Source organism: Meriones unguiculatus, chromosome 1 (assembly GCF_030254825.1).
Source record: "Meriones unguiculatus strain TT.TT164.6M chromosome 1, Bangor_MerUng_6.1, whole genome shotgun sequence".
Taxonomy (NCBI): Eukaryota; Metazoa; Chordata; class Mammalia; order Rodentia; family Muridae; genus Meriones; species Meriones unguiculatus.
In genome coordinates this window covers 72,870,550-72,897,063 of record NC_083349.1, presented here as the reverse complement: position 1 = coordinate 72,897,063, position 26,514 = coordinate 72,870,550, and the positions used below count along the sequence as shown (strand labels likewise).

Genomic DNA, 26,514 nt, shown 5'->3' with positions numbered 1-26,514 from the left:
CCAGGCTCATTGGGGCTTTGGCAAAGTCCAAAGGTGACACCCCAGTGGGACTTTGTGGCTCTGATGTCTGAATGGCCTTTGTCTGACTCTTTTCTTGGTCCTGGGGCCCAGGGTTTGGCCCCACCACCTTGGTTTCATTTCTAATGTGAACTCTAGAAGCTTCATACACAGGGTCCCAGGAAGCACACACACTGAGTCACCCCTTGTGGGGAAGCTGACTCTGGCCACCCGTTCTCCCAGGAGGTCTTTGGTGCTAGAACCCCAGAAAAGGATGGCCCACACATCCCTGAGCTCTGCCTTGCTTTGGAGTTCTTGCTCCTGGGATGCCGGGCCTCAGGCTCAGTAGATTCACCATCTCTGTGTGGCTCCATCCTGTTTCACTGGGAGCCTTTAACTCCTGGCCGTCTGTGTGCCGAGGGTCTGTGGTCTGACCCAGGGAGGAGGTGAGGCTAGGGCAGGGTTGCTTGCAGTTGTTCCACAGGGAGCAGAGCAAGGTCCTTCCTGTCGGTGTCATCTAGGGGCAACCCAGCCAGTTTGCCCCCAGACTAGGCTCTTGAGCACTGTTGTTGCCTGTTATTGGTCATACCTGGGGTGCTAGGCAGTGGGGAAGGGGTGCCCAGTGACTGGTGCAGAGCATGGGTGTGGATCTTGAAGCTATCTGAAGTGGTTACGGTCCCAGAGAGGCACGTGGTGTGTGCAGGAAGACGGCCCTTCTCCTGGCTGGCTGCTGCAGCTCGTGCAGCTGTTACTGATGGCATTTATTTGGGGTGTGATTGCCATGGAGAATGCCAGGCAAGGCATTATCTGACACGGTCCCACCCAGTGGATGAGGAGATGGTACCTAAGAGCAGAGAAGGAGAAGCTGTCAAAGGGTGAGGCCCAGGGTTCTCCACTGTAAACGCAGCACTGAGATTTAAGGAGCCTGACTTGAGGGGCTCATGTCCGCAGAGCACCTGTGAAAAGTCTCTGTAAGCCCCATGCTCCATGGGGAACTTCCTGTCCTAAACAAACAAGCTGGGGTGACTGGCCACCCTGTCTCTGCCCCTCGATATCTTCCTGACTGCTTCCAATGTCTGGCTAGTTTAGTATCTGTTGACACAAGCCGGAGTCACTGGAGAAGAGAGAGTCTCAACAGAGAAAATACCTCAGTAAGATGGGCTGTAGGCACGGCTGTAGGCCACTTTCTTCATTACTGACTGATGGAGGAGGACCCAGCCCATTGTGGGTTGTGGTCCTGGGTTCCATAAGAAGCAGGCTGAGCAAGCCATGGAGAACAAGCCGGTAAGCAGCACCCCCATGGGCTCTGGGTCAGCTCCTGCTCCAGGTTCCTGCTCCATTTGAGTTTCTGCCCTGACTTCCTGTGAAGATGAACTGTAATGTGGAGGTGTGAGATCTCATCACAGAGACAGAAACCGTGTAACTAAGACAACATGGCGTTTACCACAGCTATAGAGAAGTAACACTGACACTACCTTTAGTAAGGCGATACAGGAAAGGCTCTGAGGGCCCTTGGCTTTCCAGCGTTCTAAGCTGAGCCCTCTCTCCTTGCTTCCTGATAGATGCACCTAAGCCTCTCTGCCCTTGGCTCCTAGCTGCTCTTCCTGTGAAGACATGGCACTAGGACACTTTCTGTCCACTAGACTTCCAGTGTGGAGTGGAGGTGGGGGGGGGACTCTTTTCGAGCGGGCATGGCATGGAGACAGATCCTCAGGCTTCCTTGGAAATAGCAGGAAAACAGCACCATGGTGACAGGAATGGCTCTTGCTACTAGAGCCGAGGAAGCGCCATGCCCCATGCCTGCTCAGGCCCAGGGACCCTGCAGGCCGTGGCTCATCGCAGAGGATGCCCCAGCCTCCAGGGCCTGGGGGGAGGTGGCTGGGGCAGGTCAGGTGTCAGGGACCGGAAGCACTCCTGCTTCTTCGGAGTTGCAGATGGGAACCCGGGGCTGTAACTGTCATGATATTAAGAATGTGTAGAAGCTGGCATGTGCTTAGTTGGTGCAGTGTGTATCTGACACACATGAAGTCCTGTTTTCCATTGCTAGGACCACATAAAACAGACATAGTAACACACACTTGTAATCCCAGAGCAGCATGCAGGAGGTAGATGTAGGGAGATTAGACAGTCATGGTCATTCTTGACCACATAGCAAGGTTGAGGTCAGCCTGAGATCCATGAGACCCTATCTCACGGATATATATATATGAATATATATATATATGAAGCCATTGAAAGAATAAAGGCACTGGCTAAAACACCCCCAGCTGACTGCTCACCCTCACTAGGAAAGGAGGGACTCCATGGAGGTGCCCTCTGGGGCTCCTGCTCATATGTCACACTCAGTAAGCAAGTGGCAGGAGCTCTTCCAAGTACTCTGGTGACATCAGGAGGGTTGTCACATGCTGGCCGAGCTGTGTTTCACTGGGGTCTGCACAGCCTCTGTGGGAAGGTGTGTGAGGCACTGGCACAGGGCGCGGGTCCACCCGTTTTCTGCCGCGGTTTTCAGAGTGTCCGGGGCCTTTGCAACTCTGTCCTCCAACTGCTTGCACATTACACCTCATCCTTACGTACTGTCCACTATCTCCTCGCCTCTTCCATGGTGCTTTCCAGTTCTAAGCTGAACAGGTCCCAAGGGCAGAAGCCCCCTAAGCCAGCGCACCCTGCGTTCCCGGAGTCCTTTGCAAGTTAAGGGGTGTGGGAGCTCAATGTCAGATGCGCCTGCAGAGGGACTGTCCCTTGAACAAACCAAGCTTGTTCCTCAGGCCTGGCCTGGGTGGTTCATCATCTAGGAGTGGTGGTCTGCCCCTCGCCTGCCCCTCACCCCAGGCCCCAGCGTCTGTCTCTGTCTTCCAGGCAGGCCTGGCCTCCCCTGAGAACTCCGAGCAGCTCATCATTGCCTTGGAGCCCGAGGCTGCCTCCATCTACTGCCGGAAGCTGCGTCTGCACCAGATGATCGAGCTCAGCAGCAAGGTGGTGGCCAACGGGTACAGCGCCAGTGACACAGTAGGAGCGGGGTTTGCACAGGGTACCTCTGCTCTCTCTCTCCCTCTGCTCTCCCTCCTCCAACCCCTGGGCGCCACTCAGTGTAGCTGCTGCTAAAGGCACCTCAGGCTGTGAGGGTCCGGGCACCCCATGGGGAAGGGGGTCTTAGCCCCTCTTTGCTTGGTGTTCCCCCCTGGCCCGAGAAGACTGCCCCATAAACTAGGCATTGAATAAGCTGGCTTGTCACGCCTCGGGGCCATCTCTCCAGGGACCTGAAGGTGGGTCTTAGCCTTGCATTTCACTAGCATCTGACTTTCTTGTGTATTAACGGAGTGAGTCTGCTCCAGTTTGCCTGCCCCCAACTCCTCTGTTGAGACTGTCGACTTACTGCTGACTCACTCACTGGGCTCCGGGTGTGGGGCGTGATGGACTCTTTAGGTGCCTTACACACTGAGTGGGCTGGTTTGTCCTGGCCCAGGAGACGCGCCCTCGCTATGGGAAGGAGCTGTTGGCAGGCCTGACCTTTTCCCCTTTAATACGTCAACCGTATAAATGACTGTCCTGGTCCCTGGGAGTGTTTGCTCCACCAGCTTAAGCTCTGTGGATCTGTCCAGGGCTCCAGGGGTTTAGAGAGGTGAGACCAAAGTCACCCAAAAGCTCGGGGACTAATGGGAAGCACCATACACCCCAGCTTGGAGTTCTGCTCAGTTCTTAGGTATCAGCTTAGGAGCTTAGGTGTCAGCCTTGCGTTGCAATTGGACCAGCTCCCCCAGGGGTAGGGTGCTGTAGGGACCCCAGGACATCTGGCATCTGTGGGCCCTTCATAATCGCAGGTCGGCAGCAGAGGCTTCTGCAGAGGGATGGAGCAGGCAGACATTCAGCCTCCAAGGGTTTTCTGGGAACATTACCTCCTCCTGATGGGTTTTAATGGGATCCATAAAAGAGACATTTGTCCAATCTTGGGCTTAATCTGCCTGAAAAACTGGGACAATTTTTTGAGAACTGGAAAGATGTTTTGCCAGCCTCCCCGTTTTCTTATGAATGCCATTTTGTGGCCACATAAATTATCTTGGCAAACTGGATGCCTGCAAGGTCCGAGAAAGTTTGTTTCTTGTTTGGTCTGTGCTGTACCTCCCATTTGACTTGGGCCTCTATGTGTGCTCTGGAACTACACTGAGCCATCCCTACGTCCCTTAGAGCTCACCTGGACCAGTGTGGACGGAGGAGAAAAGCCCGAGGTGGGGCAGCCCCCTCCCCAGGACACCCCGTGACCCTTCCAACCCAGGCTCTGAGGAAGCTGGAGCTGGCTGGACGTTTGCTGTTCTCGTCCTGAGGGAAGCTGCTTTTGCAAACACTTGGCTGTAGCTGACCAGCAAGGAGGGACTCACAATGGCGGGGAGGGAGGCAGCAGGAGGGAGGGAGCCGAGGCCACAGGGCCTTCTGCTGCCTCCCTAGGGCGGCTCTAATGGCTCCTCACTGCAGAGGAGGTGCTCTGCTGTGTGCAGGCTGTCACTTCGGGTTACAGCAGACCAGCAGGACCTTAGGGAAGCAGCTCCTTTTCTGCCCACCAACTGATGACGTCCCTACCTTAGAGAGTAGGAGGCTGAGGCCTAAAGGGCTAAAGTGATTGGCCCCAAAGCCCCCTTGACTGTGGCCTGATGTTTCCAAGGCTCCCTTTCATAGCACCTTTCTTGTTCTGCTCTTTCAAGCTTAGAATTTTAGATCACAAAAGCATTCAGAGTCTCTAGGCTGTGGATTCATATTGCCAAACAAGAAACCTGGCATTTCCGAGTCCCTCTACTTCACCCAACAGTTATCTGTGCCCTTCTGTTCCAAGCTGGTCCAGCCACTCAGCACACAGAGGGGCCTCCCCTGGGTATCCTGGTGATGCTGGGCTGGGCTCCCCTAGCTTCAGGTGTTACCTCGTGGCCGAAGCGCCACCCTGTGGCAGAAGTATGCACTGTCTTCAAGAGCTGCAGGAAAAGTCATTCCTGTGAGGAAGATAGAGCCAGCATTCCAGAGCTCCTGTGATGTGAGACGGTTTGACCTAGTGCACGGCAGGCTGCTGGGAAGCTGGCCATGTCATTAATCCCCGCCCCAGAAGAAAGTCACCAGAGCCAAGAATCTCACCGGGGCTCCTTTCAGCTGGGCCCGCGCCAAAGATGAGGGCCGGCTTCCTGGCCTTTGATGTCGTTTATTAATCCTTTTGGCCAAGTCAATGTTCCATCCCTGAGCCCACCATGCTGTTGCCTTCGGCAGCTGCAGATGCCGTCGCCTTTCCATGCTTGCTCACGCCTGCTTCTTTCTTCCTGTCGGCCCCCAGCCAAGGAACATGTTCGGCGAAACCGGCAGAGTCGCACCTTTCTGGTGGAGAATGTCATTGGAGAGATCTGGTCTGAGCTGGAGGAAGGTAGAGTCCTGGGATGCCTTTTGCCCCTGCTTGTCATTATCTGTCGTCACTGCTGGCAAAAATGCATTTACAGTCATTACAGTTGCTCTTTGGGAAGATGCTCAGTAGCAGAGGACTTTGAAGGCCGCTGGCTCAGGGCCTGCCCTCCTGGGAGCTGGAGCTGCAGGCTTGCATGTCAGAAAACCACACAGACAGACTTCTCCCGAGGAAGAGAAGGCTCCCCAGTCCTGGAGAGAGCCTTGTTGCCCTGCATGTCGTGGGTGTGGCGGGACACAGCCCTGCATAGCATGACTGCTCGTCTTCTAGGGTCCCTTGAACGGGCATGACTGAATTCTCCTTAGTTACCGAATACCTGTGTTAGTGAGCAGGCTCCACTGGGCTGGCGAGCAGGTTGGAGGTGCATACTGGGCCAGGTCGGAGCTCAGGTGGCTGGAGGGGGATGGGCGCGGAGCTTGAGGACTTCTGTCTCTCCTGCCAGGTGACAAGTACGTGGTTGTTGACAGTGGGGGGGGCACCGTGGACCTGACCGTCCATCAGATACGGCTGCCAGAGGGGCACCTCAAGGAGCTGTACAAGGCCACAGGTGAGCGGCCGCCGCATCTCGTCCACTCCCTCGATTCCTCTCCTGTGGCCGCATGTGGACTGTAAGTGGTGGAGGGCCCTTCTCTCCATTTGCAGTGGAAAGAAAAATGTCTCTGAATGTCCTTCCAAACCACCCCTTGAGCTCTGGAGATCGGTACCATGCTGGGTCGCGACCCAGTTCCTGCAGCTTTACCAGGGTTTGCCTGTAGCTTGGTATCACTGCTGACTGAATCTAAGGGGAGATTTCTGCACCTGGAATAAGATCGTCAAAATAAGGACCACGCCTTTTCCCTGTGGGAGGGATGTCTGCTGGGGTGACGTCATCAACAGACTGCTGACGGCCTAACTGAGGCCTGTGGGTTTCTTGAGAGGGAACAGTGTCATTTTTGAAGTTATTTATTTAAGAAAATTTAAACAGACTGTTGATGGGAAAGAAATCCACAGAAGAAGCCTAAGGGTGTTGAGGTGTGGATGGATGGTTAGCCACTGCCTGGGTGCCGAGAAGGCCCGGTGTGCTTTGGAGAACGCAGGGGAAGCCTGAGGTTCAGCAATCGGTGCGAGTCTCTTGTGCTTTTGGTAACATCACGGCACCCATCTCTCCTCAGGTGGACCCTACGGCTCTCTGGGAGTAGATTATGAATTTGAAAAGCTGCTTTGTAAAATATTTGGAGAGGATTTTATCGAACAGTTCAAGATCAAACGCCCAGCAGCCTGGGTAGACCTGATGATCGCCTTTGAGTCTCGGAAGAGGGCCGCTGCGCCAGACCGGACCAATCCCCTCAACATCACGCTGCCCTTCTCCTTCATCGACTACTACAAAAAGTTCCGGGGCCACAGCGTGGAGCACGCCTTGAGGAAGAGCAAGTATGTCTGCATGAGCCGTGTTGATGGCGTGAGCCGTGTTGATGGTGTGAGTGACCCGTGTTGATGGCATGAGCGAGCCGTGTTGATGGCATGAGCAAGCCGTGTTGATGGCGTGAGCAGTTGATGAAGGGAGAATTTGCTGTGGTCACTGAGTTCTGACCCTGTGTGCAGTGTGGTTTTGAGCAATGACTCAGTTTGTCTCTGATTCAACTTTACTTTCACTACTGAAAATGGGATAATTCTACTTACCTTAAGGGTTTGTGGGAGTCATGTGAATTCCTATGTTCGGTGTTTAACATGATGCCCAGGTCACAGCAAGTATGGTCTGTGTGTTAACTGGTATGTTCGCCAGGAAAATAAGAGCTTTATGAAAATGGGATGTTTTGTTTGAGTGGAATCTTGGTCAGTGTTCTACTGCCGTGAAGACACCATGACCAAGACAGCTCTCAGAAAGGAGAGCATTTCACTGGGGCTGGCGTACAGGTTCAGAGGTTTGGTCCATTGTCATCATGGCAGGGAGCATGGTGGCGTGCAGGCAAACGCAGTGCTGGAGAAAGGGCTGAGAGCTAGATTCTGATCTGCTGGCAGAGAGAGACAGAGAGAGAGGGAGAGACAGAGAAACAGGGACCAGGGACAGAGTAGGCCTGGCCTTGTGTGAGCTTTTGAAATCTTGAGGCCTACCCTACCATCCAGTGACACACTTTCTCCAACAAGGCCACAGCTCTTAGCTTTTTCTGATAGTGCCATGCCCTGATGACTAAGCATTTAAATCTATGAGCCTGTGGGGCCGTTCTCCTTCAAAGCACCACAGGTGGCTGCCGAAGCATGGAGTAGAACAGGACTGGGTGTGCACTAGATGAGCCAGTGGGGATCTGTTTTCCTGCTTCTCCGAGACTCTAGCCTGCACTTATAGATAGGTCAGTGTTGCAAAATGAACCCACGTGGACGATGCTAAAACTGAACATTTTTAAATAGAATTAAAGCCCCTAAGTTTCTGATAATTTTCAGAAAATTGTCTTAGAACTATGTGGGGTGGGTGACACATGCCTGTAATCCCCACAATGTGGAGGCTGAGGCAGGGGGTTGTCTTGAGTGCAAGGCCAGCCTGGGCAACATAACAAGAACATACAGAAACTTACTTTTGACATACATGTCCAAAATGAACTGGTTGTTACTACAGTCTGGCTAATTTTCTTACCTGTCACTTTCCATAGATAGCCCCTCTGGATGGCCTTCCTATAATGAATGAAACTCTACTGTCCGCTGTCAGTCATCGGTAGTTCCTACACCATTCATGCAAAGACTGTGATCTAATCCATATATATGCCAGCCTGGAGTTCTGAGGGAAATACCATTTAATATGAACATAATGTTATCACACTTAAAATTCACTGCCTCTTTGATTATTGAGTTAGTGACTGTGAAGATGGTCCTATGGGTAAATGCTTGGTTATTAAGTTAGTGAGTGTGAAGATGGCTCCGTGGGTAAATGCTTGGTAGTTGAGTTAGTTAGTGGCTATGAAGATGGTTCTATGGGTAAACGCTTGGTTGTTGATTTAGTGAGTGTGAGTTAGTGAGTGTGAAGATGGCTCCGTGGATAAACGCTTGCTGCCAAACGTGAGGTCCACAGTTGGGACCTCTGTGTAAAGCTGAGCACAGAAGTGTGATCTGAAATCCCAACATTCCTCCAGCCAGAAAGGAGGTGGGCACAAGACAACCCCTGGGGACTTGTGGCCAGGTAGCCGGAAACACTCAGCGGGAAATAGTTTCTATTGCTGTGAGAAACAGCATGACCAGTCCCAAACAAGGAGAAGGTGAGGACCGGCACTTGAGGTCGTCTTTTGCCTCCTCATGTGTGCTGTGTCATTATACATGCTCACACTCATACAGGTGAGTGTACACATGCTCTCTCTCTCTCTCTCTCTCTCTCTCTCTCTCTCTCTCTCTCTCTGGTACACACAGAGCTTTTTTTTCTTTTTTAAGCCAGCTAGCATTGTCAGCTTCTTGGTCTGCTTTCTTTAGTTTGTATCAATAGGCTAAGGAAGGCTGCACAGCCCTCAAGCCCACGAGCATACAAATTTTCCTCCTGGTTTCACGCTTCATAGCATGTTAGTTGTCAGGCTGACTGGCTGCCCCGACAGTTCCCCACAGTCTTAGTTTGCTCATTGTGTGCCCGCAGGTTCTCTGGTCTGTACATCTGTCCCGTGCTGTGCTTTTGCAAATAGATTGACATGGAGTCTTGGGCAAATTCAAGTTTGAATTTTTGGCAGATCTACTTAATGTGGGGCAGTCTTTGTGAACTCACGTTTATCACCACATAATAATTATATGTAATAACTTCACTGTGACATTTTCATATTGTGTATAATGTAGTCTGATCTTACTCACTGTCTTAGGTTCCCACTGCGTGATAAAACACCACAATGAAAAGCAAGCTGGGAGGAAAGGGTAACAGTCTTTACTGTGGGAGGCCAGGGCAGAAACTCAAGCAGGACAGAAGCCTGGAGGCAGGGACTGAAGCAGAGGCTGTGGAGGGCACTGCTGACTGGCTTGCTCCTCACGGCTGGCCCGTGCCTTCCAAGGCCACCTGCCAAGGTGGTCTCACCCGTGGTGGACTGGCCCCTCCCATATCAACCACTAACTACGAAAATGCAGGCCTAGCTGGTCATTGGTGACACTCAAGAAGCAGGGGGCAGGGGAAGCTCTGAGTTCAAGGCCAGCCTGGTCTACAGAGTGAGTTCCACGACAGCCAGGACTACACAGAGAAACCCTGTCTCAAAACAAAAGTAAACTAAACAAAAAACTAACCAGAGAGAGAGAAAGAAAGAAAGGATGGAAGGAAGGACTGAAGGAAGGAAATGCAAGCCCAATCTTTTGGGGGCATTTTCTCAATTATCTTTCAAAATTACTCTAGCCCATTTCGCCGTGTAAAGTTGACATAAAAACTAACCATCATCACCCACTTTTGTTCCTTCCCACTGATCCTATCCTCTTGCCAACCAGTCCTCATCTACTTCCGTGTGTGTGTGTCTGTCTGTCTGTCTGTGTGTGTGTCTGTGTTTGTGTGTGTGTGCCTGTTAGGCTGTTTACAGAAACATGCACCTTCCCACATCACTGAAAGCAAGAGCACCCCTTCCTCTCCAGCAACCATTACACCTACAATTCTCAGGCGGGAGCAGGCCTCATGAGCCCTCCCTCTCCCGTGACAGGACATACAAAGCCTTGGGCAGTTCTTTTGCCGGCCAGCACAGCTGCACATCAGGAGACCTGTCTCTTCTTTTGGACATTGGTTCCCGCTGGTGATCACAGCCACGTTTTCTCAGGGTCGACCCTCACTGCGTCCCTCTGGCTTCCTCGATGTTTAGTGTATCCTAAAGAAAGTTACTTCTCAGTGGTTTGGTGGCTTCAGAAAAGAGAATGAATAGTGATTTTTTTCTGTTTATTTTTTGATATTGGTGCAGTGGTGTATATCTTTAATCCTAGCAGAGGAGGTAGAGGAGGCAAAGGAGGCAGAGGCAGGTGACTGAGGCCAGTCTGGTCTACAGAGTGAGTTCTAGGCCAGCTAGGGCTAATGGTGTGGTGAGACCCTAGCATCCTTCAAACTGGCACTGGGTTTTATTTGTAGGGAAATGTGTATTTAAGCATGGTTGACATAAACCATGGTTGTGACCTTACTGGTGCTGAGTGTCCCATCTTAGACAGCAGCAGCTTCTTCCACTTGGCCCTGAGCCGTTCTGACACAGCCTCTCAAGTGCCTTTGCCCTCTGCTCTGTGAACTGTGCCCCGATTCTTCAGGAGGCCTTGATTACTTTCAGTGGGAAACAGATTTGATTCAGGTGCGCTTGCCCTCTGGACAGGGCCCTCGGGCCAGCTGGCTGCCTGGGATGACAGTCTCTTTGCCCTTCGGCTCCCTGGATACAACACCTACCCCGTGGGTCAAATCCTGGGATCTGGGCACAGGTCCTGGAGGCCTCCAACCCTCCCAGTGTGGAAACCCACCAGCCCCAACCAGCCACAGGGCCATCCCACACCACACACTGTCCTCTGGCCTCTGCCATGGAAGCCTGGTGTCATGCAGATGTGCCATGGGGCCATCCCACACCACACACTGTCCTCTGGCCTCTGCCATGGAAGCCTGGTGTCATGCAGATGTGCCACGGGGCCATCCCACACCACACACTGTCCTCTGGCCTCTTCCATGGAAGCCTGGTGTCATGCAGATGTGGTGCTGAGAAGCTGGTGTGCCATCCCACAGGCCCTGAGGGTTGGAGCAGGTGGGGTCTCTACTTAGCGTCTAGGAAACAGCGGATCCCAACAGTTCAGTTCCCAACACTAGCTAGGCTCGGAAACAAATGCTCAGTGTTTCATGGACACAGCCTCTGCTCCACCTTCGCAGCTTCCTGGGGCAGGGTGTGGGGGAGGGGAGGACACACACGCAGGTTAGAGCTGGTAACCTTGGCTTCTGGCCACGAAGACCCGGCTGGGAGGAGACAGAGGCCAGTGTGGCTGAAGTCCATGGTGTGGCCAAAGCCGGTGCTCCTTCTGCTCCACACTGCTGTCTCTGGCTGTGCTGGGTCCTGGCTAGAGACCAGGAGACCCAGAGGCCGCCCTGTAAGCTGAGGGTCAGCTGTGGGATGCCACAGGGGCCCAGAGAGCTGAGTAGGTGCTTGAGCTCAGGCTTCCAGTGCGTGGCACTGCACCTCATCTCTAACAGACTGTGTCACTGGGTAGAAGCGAAGGCACGGGCCTCCACTTGTCTCTTGTGCCAGGCCTTGGCTGTTACTCCATTGGGGGAGTTTGGTGCTAACAGGGAGAAATGTAAGGTTATGTCTTAGCATTTGAGCTTGAGGGGCCAGGATCAGGCAGTTGAGGGGATTTACAAGAAGGCTTTTGACTTGAACGCCCCTTTGATCCCCACGGTGGGACAGACGTGCTTTCAGGCCACATGGCTGTGCAGAGCAGCCTGGGCAGCGTGCACGCACTCACACTTGTTCCTCTGTGCTGTCCCAGCGTGGACTTCGTGAAGTGGTCCTCCCAGGGGATGCTGAGGATGAGCCCGGACGCCATGAACGCCCTCTTTAAGCCAACCATCGACAGCATCATTGAGCACCTCCGTGAGTACCCTTGGGCTTGGCCGTGTGTGGACAGAGCTGGGAGCGGCCAGTTCTTGCACAGCCCTGTTGGGAGGGAGTCTGAGTCTGGAAACCACAAGCCTGGAGCCACAGAAGTGGGCCCAGTTTGCACACCTATGAGGGGCTGCTGGACAGGGCTCTTCCTGTCCCTGTGACTCTGCAGGGCCGGGAAAGCTGCTGCCCGTCTGTGCCTAGGCTTCCCTTTGGCCCTGAAGGTCAGAGGTCAGGGAACTCTGAGGCCCTACTGAGTGCCAGGCCCCGGGAATGTATCTTGTTTGAAGTATCAGGAAAACTTAGGAATCTTTGCCTCCTGGGAAAGAAGGAACTGTTTTGTGAACCAAGCAAGGATTCCAGCAAGACAGAGTCTGTCGTCTGTCATCTGTGTGTTGGTTGTCCTCCCCCAGGGACACACAGGACGGGGACACTGGGCCCTTTATGCATCCCTCACCTACCTCTGTGAATATGGGCGACAGCTTGGAGGCACTCGTAGGGATTACTGGCGTTCTGCAGAACGGGTCTAATTTAAGTCACCTCTGACAAGCTGAGCTCACCCAGGGCACAGCCCCCGCCCTCCTTCCTAAGCGTCCAGTGTGTAAACCTTTCTTCACAAGGCCAGCTCAATGCAAACTCGGCGGATGAGCTGGGTTAGCTGGCTCCCCCAGGCTCAGGCAGCTGGGACCCCGTGCAGGCGTGCTTTCCGCGCTCTGATCTTCCCTTCTCCTGCCCTTCCAGGGGACCTATTTCAGAAGCCCGAGGTGTCCACGGTCAAATTCCTCTTCCTGGTGGGAGGCTTCGCAGAGGCGCCCCTTCTGCAGCAGGCGGTGCAGGCCGCCTTTGGAGACAAGTGCAGGATCATCATCCCCCAGGACGTGGGCCTCACCATCCTCAAGGGGGCCGTCCTCTTCGGCCTGGACCCGGCAGTCATCAAGGTGCGCCGCTCCCCGCTCACCTACGGCGTGGGCGTGCTCAACCGCTACGTGGAGGGGAAGCACCCGCCCGAGAAGCTGCTGGTGAAGGACGGCACGCGCTGGTGCACCGACGTCTTCGACAGGTTCATCTCGGCCGACCAGTCGGTGGCGCTGGGCGAGCTGGTCAAGCGCAGCTACACCCCCGCCAAGCCCTCCCAGCTGGTGATCGTCATCAACGTCTACAGCTCCGAGCAGGACGACGTGAGCTTCATCACCGACCCCGGCGTCAGGAAGTGCGGGACGCTGCGCCTGGATCTCACGGGGACCAGCGCCTCGGCCGTCCCCGCCCGCAGGGAAATCCAGACCCTCATGCAGTTCGGGGACACTGAGATCAAGGCCACGGCCATTGACATCGCCACCTCAAAGAGCGTCAAAGTGGGGATCGACTTCTTAAATTACTAAGGGAACCGCCCCTCGCAACCACCAGCCCCCGGGGCTCCTCCGCATTCGCTGACCTCAGCCTTGACTGTTCTGTCCCCCACCTTGACCGTCCCATTGCCCACCTGAATTGCAGTAGGAAAAGACGAGAACCAGGGAGAAAACTGAGGGGTTTTGGTTTGGTTTGGTTTGGTTTTTGAAGGTACTTTAGAGTCAGAAAAACTCAGAAATTAATGCCACGATCTGGAAATTTGGAGGATCCTAGGCAGCCGGCTCCCGGGGTTCCTGGATGGTAAAGCAGTCTGCTGAGGAAACTGGTGCAGCTTGCTCGGAAGGGGTCCCCGGGAGGGCTTAGGACGCCCACCGCAGTCTCTCCGGATTTAAGCGAGGTCTTTGACCCAGGAGGGCGTCTTCATCAAAGGTCTTTGTAAATCATCTTGGATGGCATGGAGCAGGAAACACGAGCTTCCTGCAGTTAATTTCTTCTCTTTATCCCGGCTCAGAGCGCTCACTTGGTGGTAACTTACAGCATTTTTTTTCTCTCTCAAAGCCGGTGGGAGACAGCTGCCCACACTATCTCATATAGATTACAGGAAGCTCAGTGAGGGGCAGGGCAGCCTTGGCTAACTCAACCGAGAGGGGGTGGGGTAAAAGTGTTGTCACCTCGATTTTCCAGAGCAGGTAAAAACTTGCCTTGGTGGAGAGGGCACTGAAGAGTTAGTGACGTACCCCAAACTACAGCAGTCCCCTTTTATCTGTAGAGTGTACATCCTGAGGTTCCCGGTAGATGCCCAGAGGGGGGCAGGACCAAACCTTATCTACTCTACGTTTTTCTATACTTACATACCTATAATAAAGCTTAGTTTACTAAAGTAAGACATTAGCAACAGTGACTAATCTACATAGGACAATTATGAAAGCACTTTGGTGAAATTTCTATGAATGTGGCCCGACTCAGCGTATCTCACCATACTGCACCATTGTGCATTTCTGGGCCACAGTTGACTGGGGTCAATTGAAAACCCAGTAAATGAAAACCCAGATCACAAGGTGATTCTTAGAAGAGCAAACCTTGAGTTCAGAGGTCCTACATAGTTCTAGGTGATCTTAGTAGGAATTTAGAGAAAATAAAGTTTCTATTTGCCCTGTTTATATCATCACGCCCAGAAATCCAAAGCCGGCCCCGCCTCGCAGACCATGCATACGTGCAGTCAACCCCGTGTCCGCTGTTCTTCCTTCCCCAATAAAGAAATACAAAAGGGGGTTCTGTTCCATCAGATGTCTCGATCAAATCTCCAGCTTTTCAGATTCACCTAAAAGTAGTATGCACACCTAGACCTGGTACATGGGAGCAGCCTTTTCTAAAGCAGGTCTGTGGCTCAGCTGCCTCAGAGTCGCCCGGGTGCTTGTCAAGGACGGGTCCTGAGTCCATCCTTTACCAGAGCTCACTCTGGAGGGGCAGGATCTGCAGATTTAGTGTTGGAATGTGGGGGTTTTGAACCTGAGAGTCTTGTCAACACTGAAGTGACCACGGAGTGCATTATATGGCCTCAGCTCCTTCCAGGTCTCCCTCAGCAAGAGCCTGTGTGCCCGCACTCTGCCCTGCAGATAAGAGGCTTGGAGAGGCACCTGGCCTCGGTGGTTGCCCGTTTAACCCTCACAGGAAGGACCAGAGGAGGAAAAGGATGGCACGAACGGAACCCTGAGAATGCCGCTGCCCAAGGAGCCAGCCAGGTTCTGAGTTCTCGCCTTCCCTCTGCAAAGCCAGCCTCACCAACATTCAGGACCCGACTGCGGATAAAGAATCAAAAACTGACTCATAGTCCATTTGATGTGTTCAGTGTTGTCTTTCCCACCTGCTGGAATTCATTCTGATTTCTAAACACTGGAGACATGCAGAATTAATGAGTGAATGAATGAGTGAATGAATGAGGGAAGGGACTTGAAATGCAGGTTGGATTTGTGAACCATCATCACAGCCAATGTGCAGATTTTAAATAGCATTTTGAATTTCAGCCTACTGTCTTCTTTTTCACACCGCTTGCTGCAGAACTCCCTGCTAGAATGTGAAAACGCTATCAAACCACAGAACAAGAGATGGGAGCCCCGAGCCGAACGGCAGGGTCTCACAGGACGCTTGTCTTCTCGGCCTCTCCTGCTAACTCTGCTTCAGAAGCTCATGGGTCTTTCTTTGGGGTTTCCAGCCACGGTCCTCAAATAGACTTTCAATTTTGTTATAATGGATATAATTTTGTGTATATATAATCCTAGAATCTTGTACAGAATCTTTATTTCTACTGTGTGCTTGTTTAAGAAGGAAAATCCTCTTGGTTTTGGTGGCTAGCACTGCTGCCTGAAAGCGCCACAGCTTCATTTCTTAACTGCTCCCACCAATCACAGTCTGTGCTGTTACCATGCAGTGGACTAAGTACACACGACTGAGCAATAGACAGAGGTGCCTTGGGTCAGAGTTCTCTGATCGACAGCTATACCAGATCCTTCCACACTTGCTCACCCTGCCAGAAGTTGAGCAGCTTCTGCATAGAGTAATGTATCAATTCTCCTGTCCCGACTTTGAGAGTGGAACTCACTGGTTCTGTAAGCACGGCCCTGCCAGAACAACCTTGGATCTAGCAGGGTTGCTGACCTCTCTTCTCTGGCAAGGCAAAGCACGGCATAGTTCATGATCAAGGGAGCCCAGTGGTACATAAACGGGGTTCTGTCGGGTTGAATAAGTAATTGGGAGCAGTACAGTCCAACCTTCTTCTCCTAGCTTGATGGAAAGCACTCCTCCCCTTATGCTAAGTCTATGTCCCTGCCCCCCATTTTGCTTAAATGAGCTTATAGAAATCTGCAGTGTTAGCAAAGTGATGATGAAGAGGGGTGGTAATTTTACTGGACCTCCGCAGGGCCCAGAGACGCAGCCCAGGAGCCAAACTGAGTAAAGCTTTCCAGTCGCTCCCTGTCCCAACTGACATAATCCTAGTCTGAGCACTGGGTAAGTACACTTGGAGCACATTTCCCAGTCTTAGTTCCAGAAGGCCTGTGGTCTTGACCGGTTGTCCTTTGCTTACCTTATCTGGCTTCTTTACCACCTGTTCTGTACACAGCAGGTGTTTATAAACACAGTGACAGGACATGCAGTCGAAAGAGAAGGTGTTCAGAAGAGGTTCTGGAGAGTGATGGCTGAGTCCAGGCTACAGACCCGCCCGACCCTTAGAATGTTACTTAGACCAAGTTTAGCCTTTAGAGTCCAGTCTGGTTAATGGCCAGGGTAGCAAAGAATTGCATGCACCAATATAAACAGGAGTCAAAATGCATTAATTGAAGATCGAATGTCACACTGTAGTGATGAAATAGTTGTGATCAGGCTTCGCAGTCCGTATGCTGCGGAACGGCTTATGTGGATGGCTAGTGTAAAGTTCTTGGCCATAATATCTCTAACTCCTCCCCTTTGCCTGACATATGAAACAGTACCCTAAGATCTCGGCCACTGGGGGTCTTGCTCACTACAGGACGGATCCAAACCTCACAGAATTTGCAGCCGTTCACAACCAGGCAGGATTGTGCCTGCAAACTCTTGTCCTCACAGATTCTAATAAAGTAAAGCTCGGAATTTCATGTGGCCTACAATAGTTTTGTTTTCTCATTTGGGGTGTAGGTGGAATTATGGGGGGGGTCGTTACTGATTTCCTCCTCTGTGTCAAGGTCGTTTTTAGATAGAACAAGCCTTACTGACAGCTCCATGGATGACCAGGGCCCTGTCTCAAAATGGGAAGAAAGTGGTTTAGCTATACAGAAGGCAGATGGGCAGAGTCAACTGGTGAGTCATGGCGTCTGGATGAAAATCATTAAAACTCTGTGAGGCCTCGGTGGTGCTGCCCTCAGGGCATCTCTGCAGGCAGGCAGAGGCTGTCTGTCTTGGCTTCTTTCCAGGCTCTACCCATGGGGCACACTCTAAATTGGCTCTAGAAGTGTCTGGCTGGCTTGTGGTATGGTCCCAGAAGTCCAAAAGGAAGAGAGGTGGTCAGTACCGCCTGGCTTGATCTGAGGTCCTGTCCTCTCCAGGGAACCGCACTGCACAGGCATCAGATGGACAATGGGACGCACCTCCTCCCCTGCGGAGGCCAGGCAGAGCTGTAAGGCCTCCTGCGCCCTGCTCGGCTTACAGTGGTTTTACATTGGGATTCAGCCAAATGAAACGATGGCTCAGGCCCTCTTCCCTTCCTATAAAGCCACTGCCAGGAAGGAGTAAGACAACTTCCCCAAGCACTCCATTTTGGGAAAGCACTTCTTCGAGTCCCGTGTCCCAAGACCTTAGGGTAAAAAACAATCAAAGCCCAGGTCTCCTAATAGAGAAAGACGTTGGCAGGGAAGGACCGGGCTGAGGAAAATGCCTGTGTTTGGAAGTCAACATGGACACAGATGGCCTTCCTTTCCCAGACTGCCTCCTGCCCCTCGCTGGCCCTCACGGGGACAGAGACCACCTCTACAGAGGACAAGGGAGGAAGGCTCCCCTCTGTGGCTATGCCGGGCCATCAGTCGATCCCGCCTCCCCCACCGGGGGAGGCGCTCAAGCTGCAGCCAACAGCGCCCAGAACAGACATTTCCTAGGCAAACACCCGGGCTTCTGCAGCGTGACATGAGCGGCCAAGTTCACTCAGCAGACCAAACTCCAGCGGTTCCTGTTCCGGTGTCACCCCACCCCCATCCCGGGTCTCCACGTGGGGGGCGGAGCCAGCTCCACATATCCCGGATGAATCCAGCTTCTGCCCCGCCCACTCAGGATGAGCTCACAAAAGCCTGGAGAGCTGGTAGTCAGGAGGGTTCCCTGGTTTCCTGGGGTGCTCAGGCCGCCGGGTGAGAGCAGGGTCCGGGTGGGAGGAGGGTCCTGTCCTCCGGCCTGCCTTTCCTCAAAGCTCCCCAAGCTCCTCCCATCGTTTTCTCCCTACAGGCTGGCCTGTTTCCACCCTGTCCCCCAAGGGTGAGACTCTTTCAGCACTTCCTGCCCCAGGGAGTACGCAGCCCTTGCTCATTACCCCTTCACGCCACAGCGTCGAAACAAAGTATCACTATGCACTGTTTTTCCTCATCTGTTAAGAGTGGCGGCTTCGGTGGACACCCAGCCCTGAGCCACAGCTGTTCTGCTATGGAGAACAGCTTGTTTGTAGTTGTCCTGTTTAATCCTTGTCTGGAGATAGGTACAGTAGCAGTGCTGTGTTAAGGAGCTGTTTGGAGGATCCCGGGCTTGGTCGCTGTAGTAACAGTTCTTGGCCAGCAGGTGGTCAGTGCTGAGCTGGACATGGGTTCCCAGGCCCGCCAGCCTTAGACCAGCTTTCTCTCTGGTGTCCGTACCGGCGCCCAGGGTTAAGCGCCTCTTGGATGCGTCCCCACCTCCACTGCTCTTGGCTGCACAGCATTGTCGGACCGCGTCACCAACAACTGACTGGTGTTCACCTCATACGTCATGCCCTGGCCACAAAAGCATCACTTTAAAGAGATGCGCCGCCTTGGCAGAATAGGGCATGAATGAGCCAGAGAATCTGTATACAAACCTTGGCAGGTTGTGGGAGGCCATTGGTGATCCCTTGCGACTGGAGGGTTTAGCTATAGAGCTAGTGTCTTTGTAGCTGGTGCTAGAGTGGGCACCATCCCCTCCATTCATCCCTCCTGGACATTATGCCCACTTATTAGCAGCGTTCAGCGCCTCCCAAGGCAGCCGTGCTCCAAGGTTGTGCTGTGTGTATGTGTGGGGTCTCCTGTGCATTGAATACAGTTGCACAGGACGTAGTCACAAGCCAGCAGGGACACCCTGTCCCCTAGTGTGGCACCCCAGATGTCTCCAGACACTGTCAGATGTTCTGAGCGTAAAGGGACTTCACACACGCTGCTGCCTGAGTTAAGCGTGTGCTGGGAGAACTGGGTGTTTATCACTCCCCTCAGGCAGGCTGCATGAGCTCCCGGGCCTTGCTCATCTTTATAACTCCGTCCTGTTTTACGGCCATGCATGCATACAGCTTGATTAGATTGATGGGTGGGCAGAGGGCTGGAGGGTGGCAGGACACTCCCAGGTGGGGTGTGCAATAGGCGTAGAGGGTAAGGAGCCCTTGGTACTCGGCCAGAGGCAACTGTCAGCCAGCTGGGTGTGATAGTGGCGTAGCTCTGTCTCAGCCCCTGACTTCTTGAGGCAGGGAAAAAGTCTCGAGACTGTTCCATGCCTCTTTCCCTTCACCAGCAGAGTAAAATGGAGTCTTCCAAGACCTTCATGAGACAGCTGCCCATCACACCAGGATACGGTGGTGAGTGACATTTGTAGCATTGGGCCTGGCCTCTGGCTTCTCTTGGTGCATTGTCTGTGTCTAACTGAGCTGGTGCGAGTACCCCAGCTTTTAAGACACACATGGAGAACACCGAGTGCTGCGAGGAACCAAGCCAGGCTTGGATGATTGAGGAGAAACTGCTTAGACCAAATCTGTCAGGACATGGCCAGGCATACTGGAAGCTTTGAAACCTGCTGGGCGGCATATAGGTAGGACAGACAGAGTGCTGAGGATAGACAAACAGTAGTAAATTTAGAGGCTCTGTCCTTCCCGAGTTGGTCTTTACCAAGTACCCCACAAGGGTGGTTCTTACTGTTCTCATTTCTTCCCAAGTCTCATAAAGGGAGACCCAGCACCTGCAGTGCTGAGCTTGTAGCCCTGAAAGTCTCATGGCCTTTCATCCTTGACAAATGATGACAGTTGGCCTCCATTCCTCCTGCGGCTCTGAGAACTGTGACCATGTCAGAGGCCGCTCATTCTCTTCCTTAGCTGTCCGCAGAAGGATCTATGCTTACACAATATTCCAAGCTTTCCCAGGCTCACCAGGCCCCACCAGCTGGAGAAGAGAATGGGTTTGGGGAACCAGCAGATTTAATTCACAACTCCCATTGTTTGCTGTCTACATGACTGTAAACAACTTTATGTAAGGAATGACTTGATAAAATGCCAAGCAGCCCAGGCATCTCTTGATGAATTTTGTAAGTTTGTCTCCAGCCATTCCCTGTTCTTTTATCAAAAGGACACCAGTCTTCAGCTTTCAGGATGGCTTACAGATGGATAATCTGGCTTCTAGCTCCTTAGTTATATTTCCTACAATGATATTTTCCTAGAAGACCAAAGGTGTCAGGGATTAAGGACTTGGATCTGTTTGTTTGGGGGCTACAACACACCTCTTCCATGGGACACTCTATGATTCAAGCAGCTTTTGAAAAGTGCCCTTATAAGACTCAGTAAGGTAACTGGTATTTACTAGGTGTGTGGCTGTCATGTATGTATATATACATACATAAAATATATAGATAAAAGTAGGTCCTGGCAGTAGAGATGCCACTTCAAAAGGGCCTTGAGGTTCTGCTTGCTTTGTGACATCACAGGACATAGTTTGATTGGCCACGGCTTGGGGAACTCGATGGTCTATAGTTACTTGCAGCTGTGACCAAGCACCTGACAAGGAATGGTGTCAGGGAGGAGAGGCTTATGTTGGCTGCAGTTTGAGGGCACAGCCTCATGGAGGGGGGCCTGGCAGCAGGAGCTCACGGCTGGGACTCCTCACAGCTGGGACTCCTCACAGCTTTGTGGACGAGAAGCAGAGAGGAGAGAGGGAGTGGTGCTGGGCTATCAACCTTGCAGCTGCCTCCAGCCATCACTTCCTGTCCAGGCCCCAGCTCCTAATGCCTGCACAAGGTCCCCAAACAGCAGCATGGGACCAAGGTTCAAATACCTGAGCCTGTGCGGACACATTTCCCATTCAAACCAGAACGGATGAGGGATGTCGAGGTTAGTCTAGTAGATTCTTTTAGAAGGTGCTCTCTTGCGGGGTACAGTAGTTGGAGCTGATACATTCAGCCCCAAAGCCAGGTTTTCTTTCTTAAGCAAAGAAGGCAAAAGCAGTGAGCTCCAGTCCTGAGAGCTCTTTATTTACTTTGCAGCTTAAAGCTAAGTTCTTAACCAGTCTCCCTCGTCTGTTCTTTTGAAAAATGGTTTTATTGTGACAATATTACAGCACTTAGGGAGTCAGCGTCCAGCTTAAATAAATAGTTGTGTTTTACCCTTACTAATTATAATGATTACATGTTATTTTATGGGAAATGGTGAAAAATTGTCCTGGGGGTGGGTCTTGCAGATAATGAATTTACCTTTTTATGCTATAGTCTCTGCTTTTAATGGGCCTGCAATTTCCCTATGGTCTGGCAAGAAAGATCCCAGATTGCATTTGGGAAGTGTCAAGGAAAATAAGCTTTTTCTCTAAAAAAGATGAATAATTTCAATTACTTCTCAGACTATCATTTGGGCCCATTAAATGCTTTCCACATTTGCTGTTCAGCCTGACATTGGGGGCTTTGCCATCAAAGACCAGGACTGTCATCGCCTTTGTTGGAATGGACGTCCCCTCCCCAGCTCCAAGGTCGTTTCTCTGTAGCCTTGGGAGGGCCAGCCATGGTGCAAACAACAACACCATTTGTATTAATGGCCTTTGGAAAAATACAGTTGGTGTCGGTGGATGGGAGCCAAGTGGAGACAGGCGGCTCTCCGACGGGAGCCGGCCACCTCACTCGGGCTGCGGTTCCCTGCGCTCCCAGGCTTCATACCGTGGCTCAGCTGTCAGGGATCCCCGAGAGAGGACCACATGAACGACTGTGTCAGAGCCTTCCAGGAGAAAACGCAGAGATACAAGGAGCAGGAGTGGGAACTCAACAACACCGTGGACAAGAACCCCGTCCTCAAGCCGGTCACCACGGAGGACACCGTGCTGTGGACGCTGCACGAGTATGCCAAGAAGTACCACCCCCTGACTCTGGGTACGGCCTCCCCCAGTCAGGGATCCTGAGTGAGAGCCCAGCAGGCCACTGTGCAGCCACACAGAGCCCCTGCTGAGCACAGCTCCTGTGGAGGGCGGGGAGCGCCCGGGAGCTTGGAGGCCAGCCCCTGCTGGCCTTTGAGCACCAGCCCCGGGATCTGTGGGTGCCACTTTGGGAGTTCTCCCTGAGTTGGGTGTCATTGTTCTCTAAGCAGACACAGTAGCCCGGTGAAGCTGAGACAGTCTTCCCCATTGAAGCCAGCAGAGGTGCCCTTGGGGGTCACAGCAAGGGTGCCGCCCTCCGCCCTAGATTTGAACCCAGCACTGTAGATACTAATTCTGCAGGAAGTCTTTCCTGCAGAAGGGCGATGACAGAAGTTAACGCAATTTTGACCTGGATTATTTGCACATCTAAAGGGCTATAGGAAAAGTAATGCAGAGGGCCAGGATGGGTCAGTCTGTAGAGCGCTTGCTGTACAAGTCTGAGGACCTGTGTGACGTCCCCATAGCCCATGTAAACACGCCGGTACAGTGGCACATGGCTGTAACTATTGTATAGGTAGCGCTCAGGCTTGCTGGCCAACTAGCATAGCCAAATTGATCTCCAGAATCATTGAGATATCCAGCCCCCAAAATAAAGTAAGAGTGACGAAAGAAGACATTCATTGTGGTCCTCTGGACTGCAAAGTACATGGATACACATGAATACACACACATGTGCACGCATTCGCGTGCGAACACACACACACACACACACACACACGCGCGCGCAAACACTGGGCTAATGGCCCAGTAGTTAATACTAAGTTGTTTAGGGACTCATCCAGAACATATGGCAATTTATATGTGCCCAGGAAGGTGAAATAGGGTGTGCAGCTTTGAATTCTGGGCTCGGGGCCTCGTCTGGTTCTTCTGGCACCTGATGGTGGCAGTGGAGCTGGCCCACGGCTATGCCAGGCAGTGTCACCTCCAGAACCTAGCGGAGCTTGTGGCACTGATTGTGGTATGCCTTCTCCCGCCTGGCGGCTCATCTGGGTCTAGGCTCCGAGAGCTGGTGTGTCCTGGACCTGTCCTATTTATCTCTCCGGCTGTGTCTCGGGATGTGCCACAGAGGTCTCACATGGGGCTGTCGGTGGTGCCCGCCTTCAGGGCTGCTGCTGAGAGAGTGCGATCAGCAGCACACAGTGGGCCGAGGTGTGGACGGGTTCCGGGTAACGTGACTTGTCTGGGAGCTTGGCAGGGCCTTCCACTGTGTTCTCTGAACCCTCAGGCGCCCGGCTGTCTCCTTGCAGAGTGCAAGAACGTGAAGAAACCCATGCATGAGCCACCTATCCCTGGCTGGGCGGGCTTCCTGCCCAGAGCCAGGGTCACTGAATTCGGCTGTGCCACAAGGTATACCATCATGGCCAAAAAGTGTTACGAAGACTTCCTGAGTTTGGGGGAGCAGTCCAGGAAAGCCCAGATGAAGTCCTACGAGCAGTAAGTGGGGGGTCCGGGTCACGGAGCAGCCACAGCAGCACCCCCCTTCCCGCCCAGCACTCTGCCACCTTGGCTTGGTTCTGGCTCTGAACTGCTGGGTAGAAGGTGCCCTGTTTGTCACAGCAGACTTCCTGCAGGCAGCAATGCTCTGCACCCGCCAGCTGTGCCAAGGAAGGGCAGGGGCAACAGACAGACCAAATTCTCAGCACAGCCCCAGAGGGACAAAGGACAGGGAATAAGAGACAAAGACAGGAGATGATGATGAGGGATAAGGGGGAAAGGAAGCAGGGAGAGGGGAAGGGCTATTTGTCCTGGGGGACAGAAGACTGGCTCTGGACAGAGAGGAGACAGATGTGGCCCAGAGGCAAATGCTGTTTATAACCGTACAAGGGGAAGCCCATGCTGGGATGAGGTGTTTAATTTTGACTAGACAGATTAATTAGGCGAGCTACATGGGCGCTTTTGGTTGCTGGACTTAAGTACTTGGATAGCTGGACCTTGGTGGTCAGCCTCAAGAACTGGCCAAGTAAAGGAGTGCACCTTGGTGGCTAGCTTTAAGAATGTAACCTAATGGTTTGTAAGAAGGAAGATGGGATGGGGAAGGGCAAGGCCTGCCAGCACCATGCTTGCCACGCCTGTGCTGGCTAGACACCTTCAGAACTGCCTGTCCCAGCACTGGGCTGCCTCCAGGTGCTGAGGGAGCCACGTGTGCTCGTGCTCGTCTGTAGCCCCAGCAGTCTGAAGAGGCAGGCAGGAATCTGGGATTCCGGTCCTGCTCTACATATTAAGTTTCAGGACACCCAAGGCTACATAGAGAGATCCAGTCTCTAAAAAAAAAAAAAAGATCAAAGAACAAATGAGGGTGATTGGCTGTGACACCCGTCACCCCATTGATGGTCAGGATTGATTGGGGGATCTGGCTGGCTTGGGGATGTCCCCTTCCCCGCTCTCTGCACTCAAGTTGTCCACCATGCTCCCTGCTAGGACCTCCAAACAAGCTCTTAAGATGATGAGGGAGGGAGCTGGCAGGGACACTGGAGCACTGCCCAAGGCAGCACTTGGATCTCAGTTTACCCTCTGTGAAATGTTAGGGCGGCTTTTAAGGATTAGAACAAACACTGTTGAGGACCCGCATGTCCTACCCCTTATCAAAGGGAGTGACGCCATGCTCTCTGCTTACTTTAGAACATACGGCGTGAGCTCTGCACAGCCTCCTGACCCTTCTCCAAAAGTCGCGCAGCTCCAAGGGCACCAAACCAAATACCCAGAATGCTCTGTGCCATGTAAGCAAGGGAGCCACTGTTTCTTTCTGCCTTGTGTTGCTCTGGGCCACTGTGTGCGGCTCACGTGGAGGCTTTCTCTTCCAGGTCAGGCACCCCCGGGTGAGCACGACCAAGCTCCCAGGACCTGTGGCTGTGCCCAGTGGTCTGGCATGTCACAGAGCTGGAATGTATATGAGGAGCCACCATCCTCAGGAAAGAACTTGGCAGAGGCCTAGTATCCTGCGTCCTCCCACGGAGAATCCAGCCTTGAGGGGATTCAGAAACCTGCTGAGCCCCTCCCCTGCTTTGCAGCAAGTAGATTCAGTAAGAATCCTTTAACCGCTGCCGGCGCCCGAGTGCTGTCTTTGAGTTGAGCGGTCGCTTCTCAGCCTAATGAGGCTTGTGTTTGTGGGGAGTGGGAGCTATCTGTGTATTGACCCAGTGAAGGGGTTGCCCAGGCTGCCTCCTCCCAACACCAAGGAAACATTATGATCTGGCCAGGTTCCTCCTAGCCAGTCCCTCTGACCAGTGTAACCCTGTCAGCCATCGTGGGTCCTGGTGTGGCCAGCCCAACCGCGGCACACGCATCTACCCCAGCCCTGTTTTTCTAGAATTCCAGTCCTCAGGGAGACTTCATCTGGCAGACACCAGGATGGGATTACCTGGCTGTTTAAACAGTGCCCAGCTGGTAGCTTTACCACACAGAAAGTCCAAATGTGAAGGTCTCAGGTCCTGGGACCAAAGGCCTTGGAAGCGAATCCAGGGAGGAAGGGTGTATTGTGGACTCGCAGCTTGAGGGTTAAGAGTCCATCATGGCGGCAGGCAGGAACAGGAAGCAGCATCAGTGACAATGTTCACACACAGGTGCCTGTGGGGGCATTTCCCAGCCAAACCACACTGGGCATCATTAGTCTCTTCCTGGTCAGTCAGGGCTCTTCCAGGGTTCCCACAGCCCCCAGAGAAAGCAGGACGCAGGCCCCTGGCTGCCAGAGGTGCCTCAGGCTGTGTGCCCCACCAGCCTCCCCGAGGAGGTTGTCTGCTGCTCAGGTGAGCTGCGGTTGGCAGGTAGCTGTGGGGCTGTGGGCGTCTTTGCAGAGGAGTGAAACGGAACACACACCCTGGCGGATTTCTCTCCTTGCTCTCTTCCCAGGAGTCAAAGCCTGTGCCAGTACTTAATTTCTTGGCTAATTCATTTTGCAGTAATTTTTTAAGAAGTGTCTGAAACTTAAAAACTCTAACAACCCCCCCCCCAAAAAAAATAACCCAGTGGGAGAGGTAATGAGATTAGAGGGAGTTCCACTCCTGAGCAGTCTGTTCTTTCCAGGTCCTGATCTGATCACCAGGTTCAGGGCGCAGGGCTGAGATTTCTTTTGTCTCCTCAGCTCTGCTCTGCAATTCTTTTCCTTGATCTTTATCCTTTCTGTTTCCCCCTAGCCTGTAATTTCCCAGAGCTCCTGTCTGCCGGGAGGGGTGGAGAGAGGTGCTTTTTGCCTGGCAGCAAATTATCATTATTAGCACAGGCAGCATCCATAATGAGCCCATTCTTGCCACAAAAAACAATTCCATTACCGAAGAAGAAGAAGAAGAAGAAGAAGAAGAAGAAGAAGAAGAAGAAGAAG

The 26,514-nt window shown here is 52.7% G+C and overlaps 2 protein-coding genes across 5 annotated transcripts in view; both read left to right on the top strand.

Annotated features, from left to right (window-relative positions):
* The window catches only part of Hspa12a (heat shock protein family A (Hsp70) member 12A), a 134,807-nt gene extending 117,870 nt beyond the window's left edge, over window positions 1-16,937 (top strand). For all 3 annotated transcript variants that reach the window (XM_060391747.1, XM_060391749.1, XM_021639196.2), the window contains 6 exons: window positions 2,854-3,025; window positions 5,306-5,392; window positions 5,871-5,975; window positions 6,580-6,838; window positions 11,849-11,952; window positions 12,703-16,937. In XM_060391747.1, the coding sequence (XP_060247730.1) occupies window positions 2,854-3,025; window positions 5,306-5,392; window positions 5,871-5,975; window positions 6,580-6,838; window positions 11,849-11,952; window positions 12,703-13,340 (1,365 nt within the window). In that variant the 3' untranslated portion in view covers window positions 13,341-16,937. The remainder of the gene's footprint in view (window positions 1-2,853; window positions 3,026-5,305; window positions 5,393-5,870; window positions 5,976-6,579; window positions 6,839-11,848; window positions 11,953-12,702) is intronic.
* A 1,159-nt stretch (window positions 16,938-18,096) lies between these two features.
* Spmip5 (sperm microtubule inner protein 5) lies at window positions 18,097-25,239 on the top strand. Of its 2 annotated transcripts, none has more exons than XM_021639195.2 (6): window positions 18,097-18,176; window positions 19,555-19,615; window positions 21,937-22,155; window positions 23,447-23,633; window positions 24,819-24,916; window positions 25,001-25,239. In XM_021639195.2, the coding sequence occupies exons 2-6, from the start codon at window positions 19,561-19,563 to the stop codon at window positions 25,129-25,131; spliced, it is 690 nt and encodes a 229-aa protein (XP_021494870.1). In that variant the 5' UTR covers window positions 18,097-18,176; window positions 19,555-19,560; the 3' UTR covers window positions 25,132-25,239. The 2 variants fall into 2 exon arrangements, with proteins under 2 accessions (XP_021494870.1, XP_060225614.1); XM_060369631.1 differs by having other exon boundaries at window positions 18,098-18,176; window positions 19,552-19,615.
* The last annotated feature ends 1,275 nt before the right edge of the window (window positions 25,240-26,514 follow it).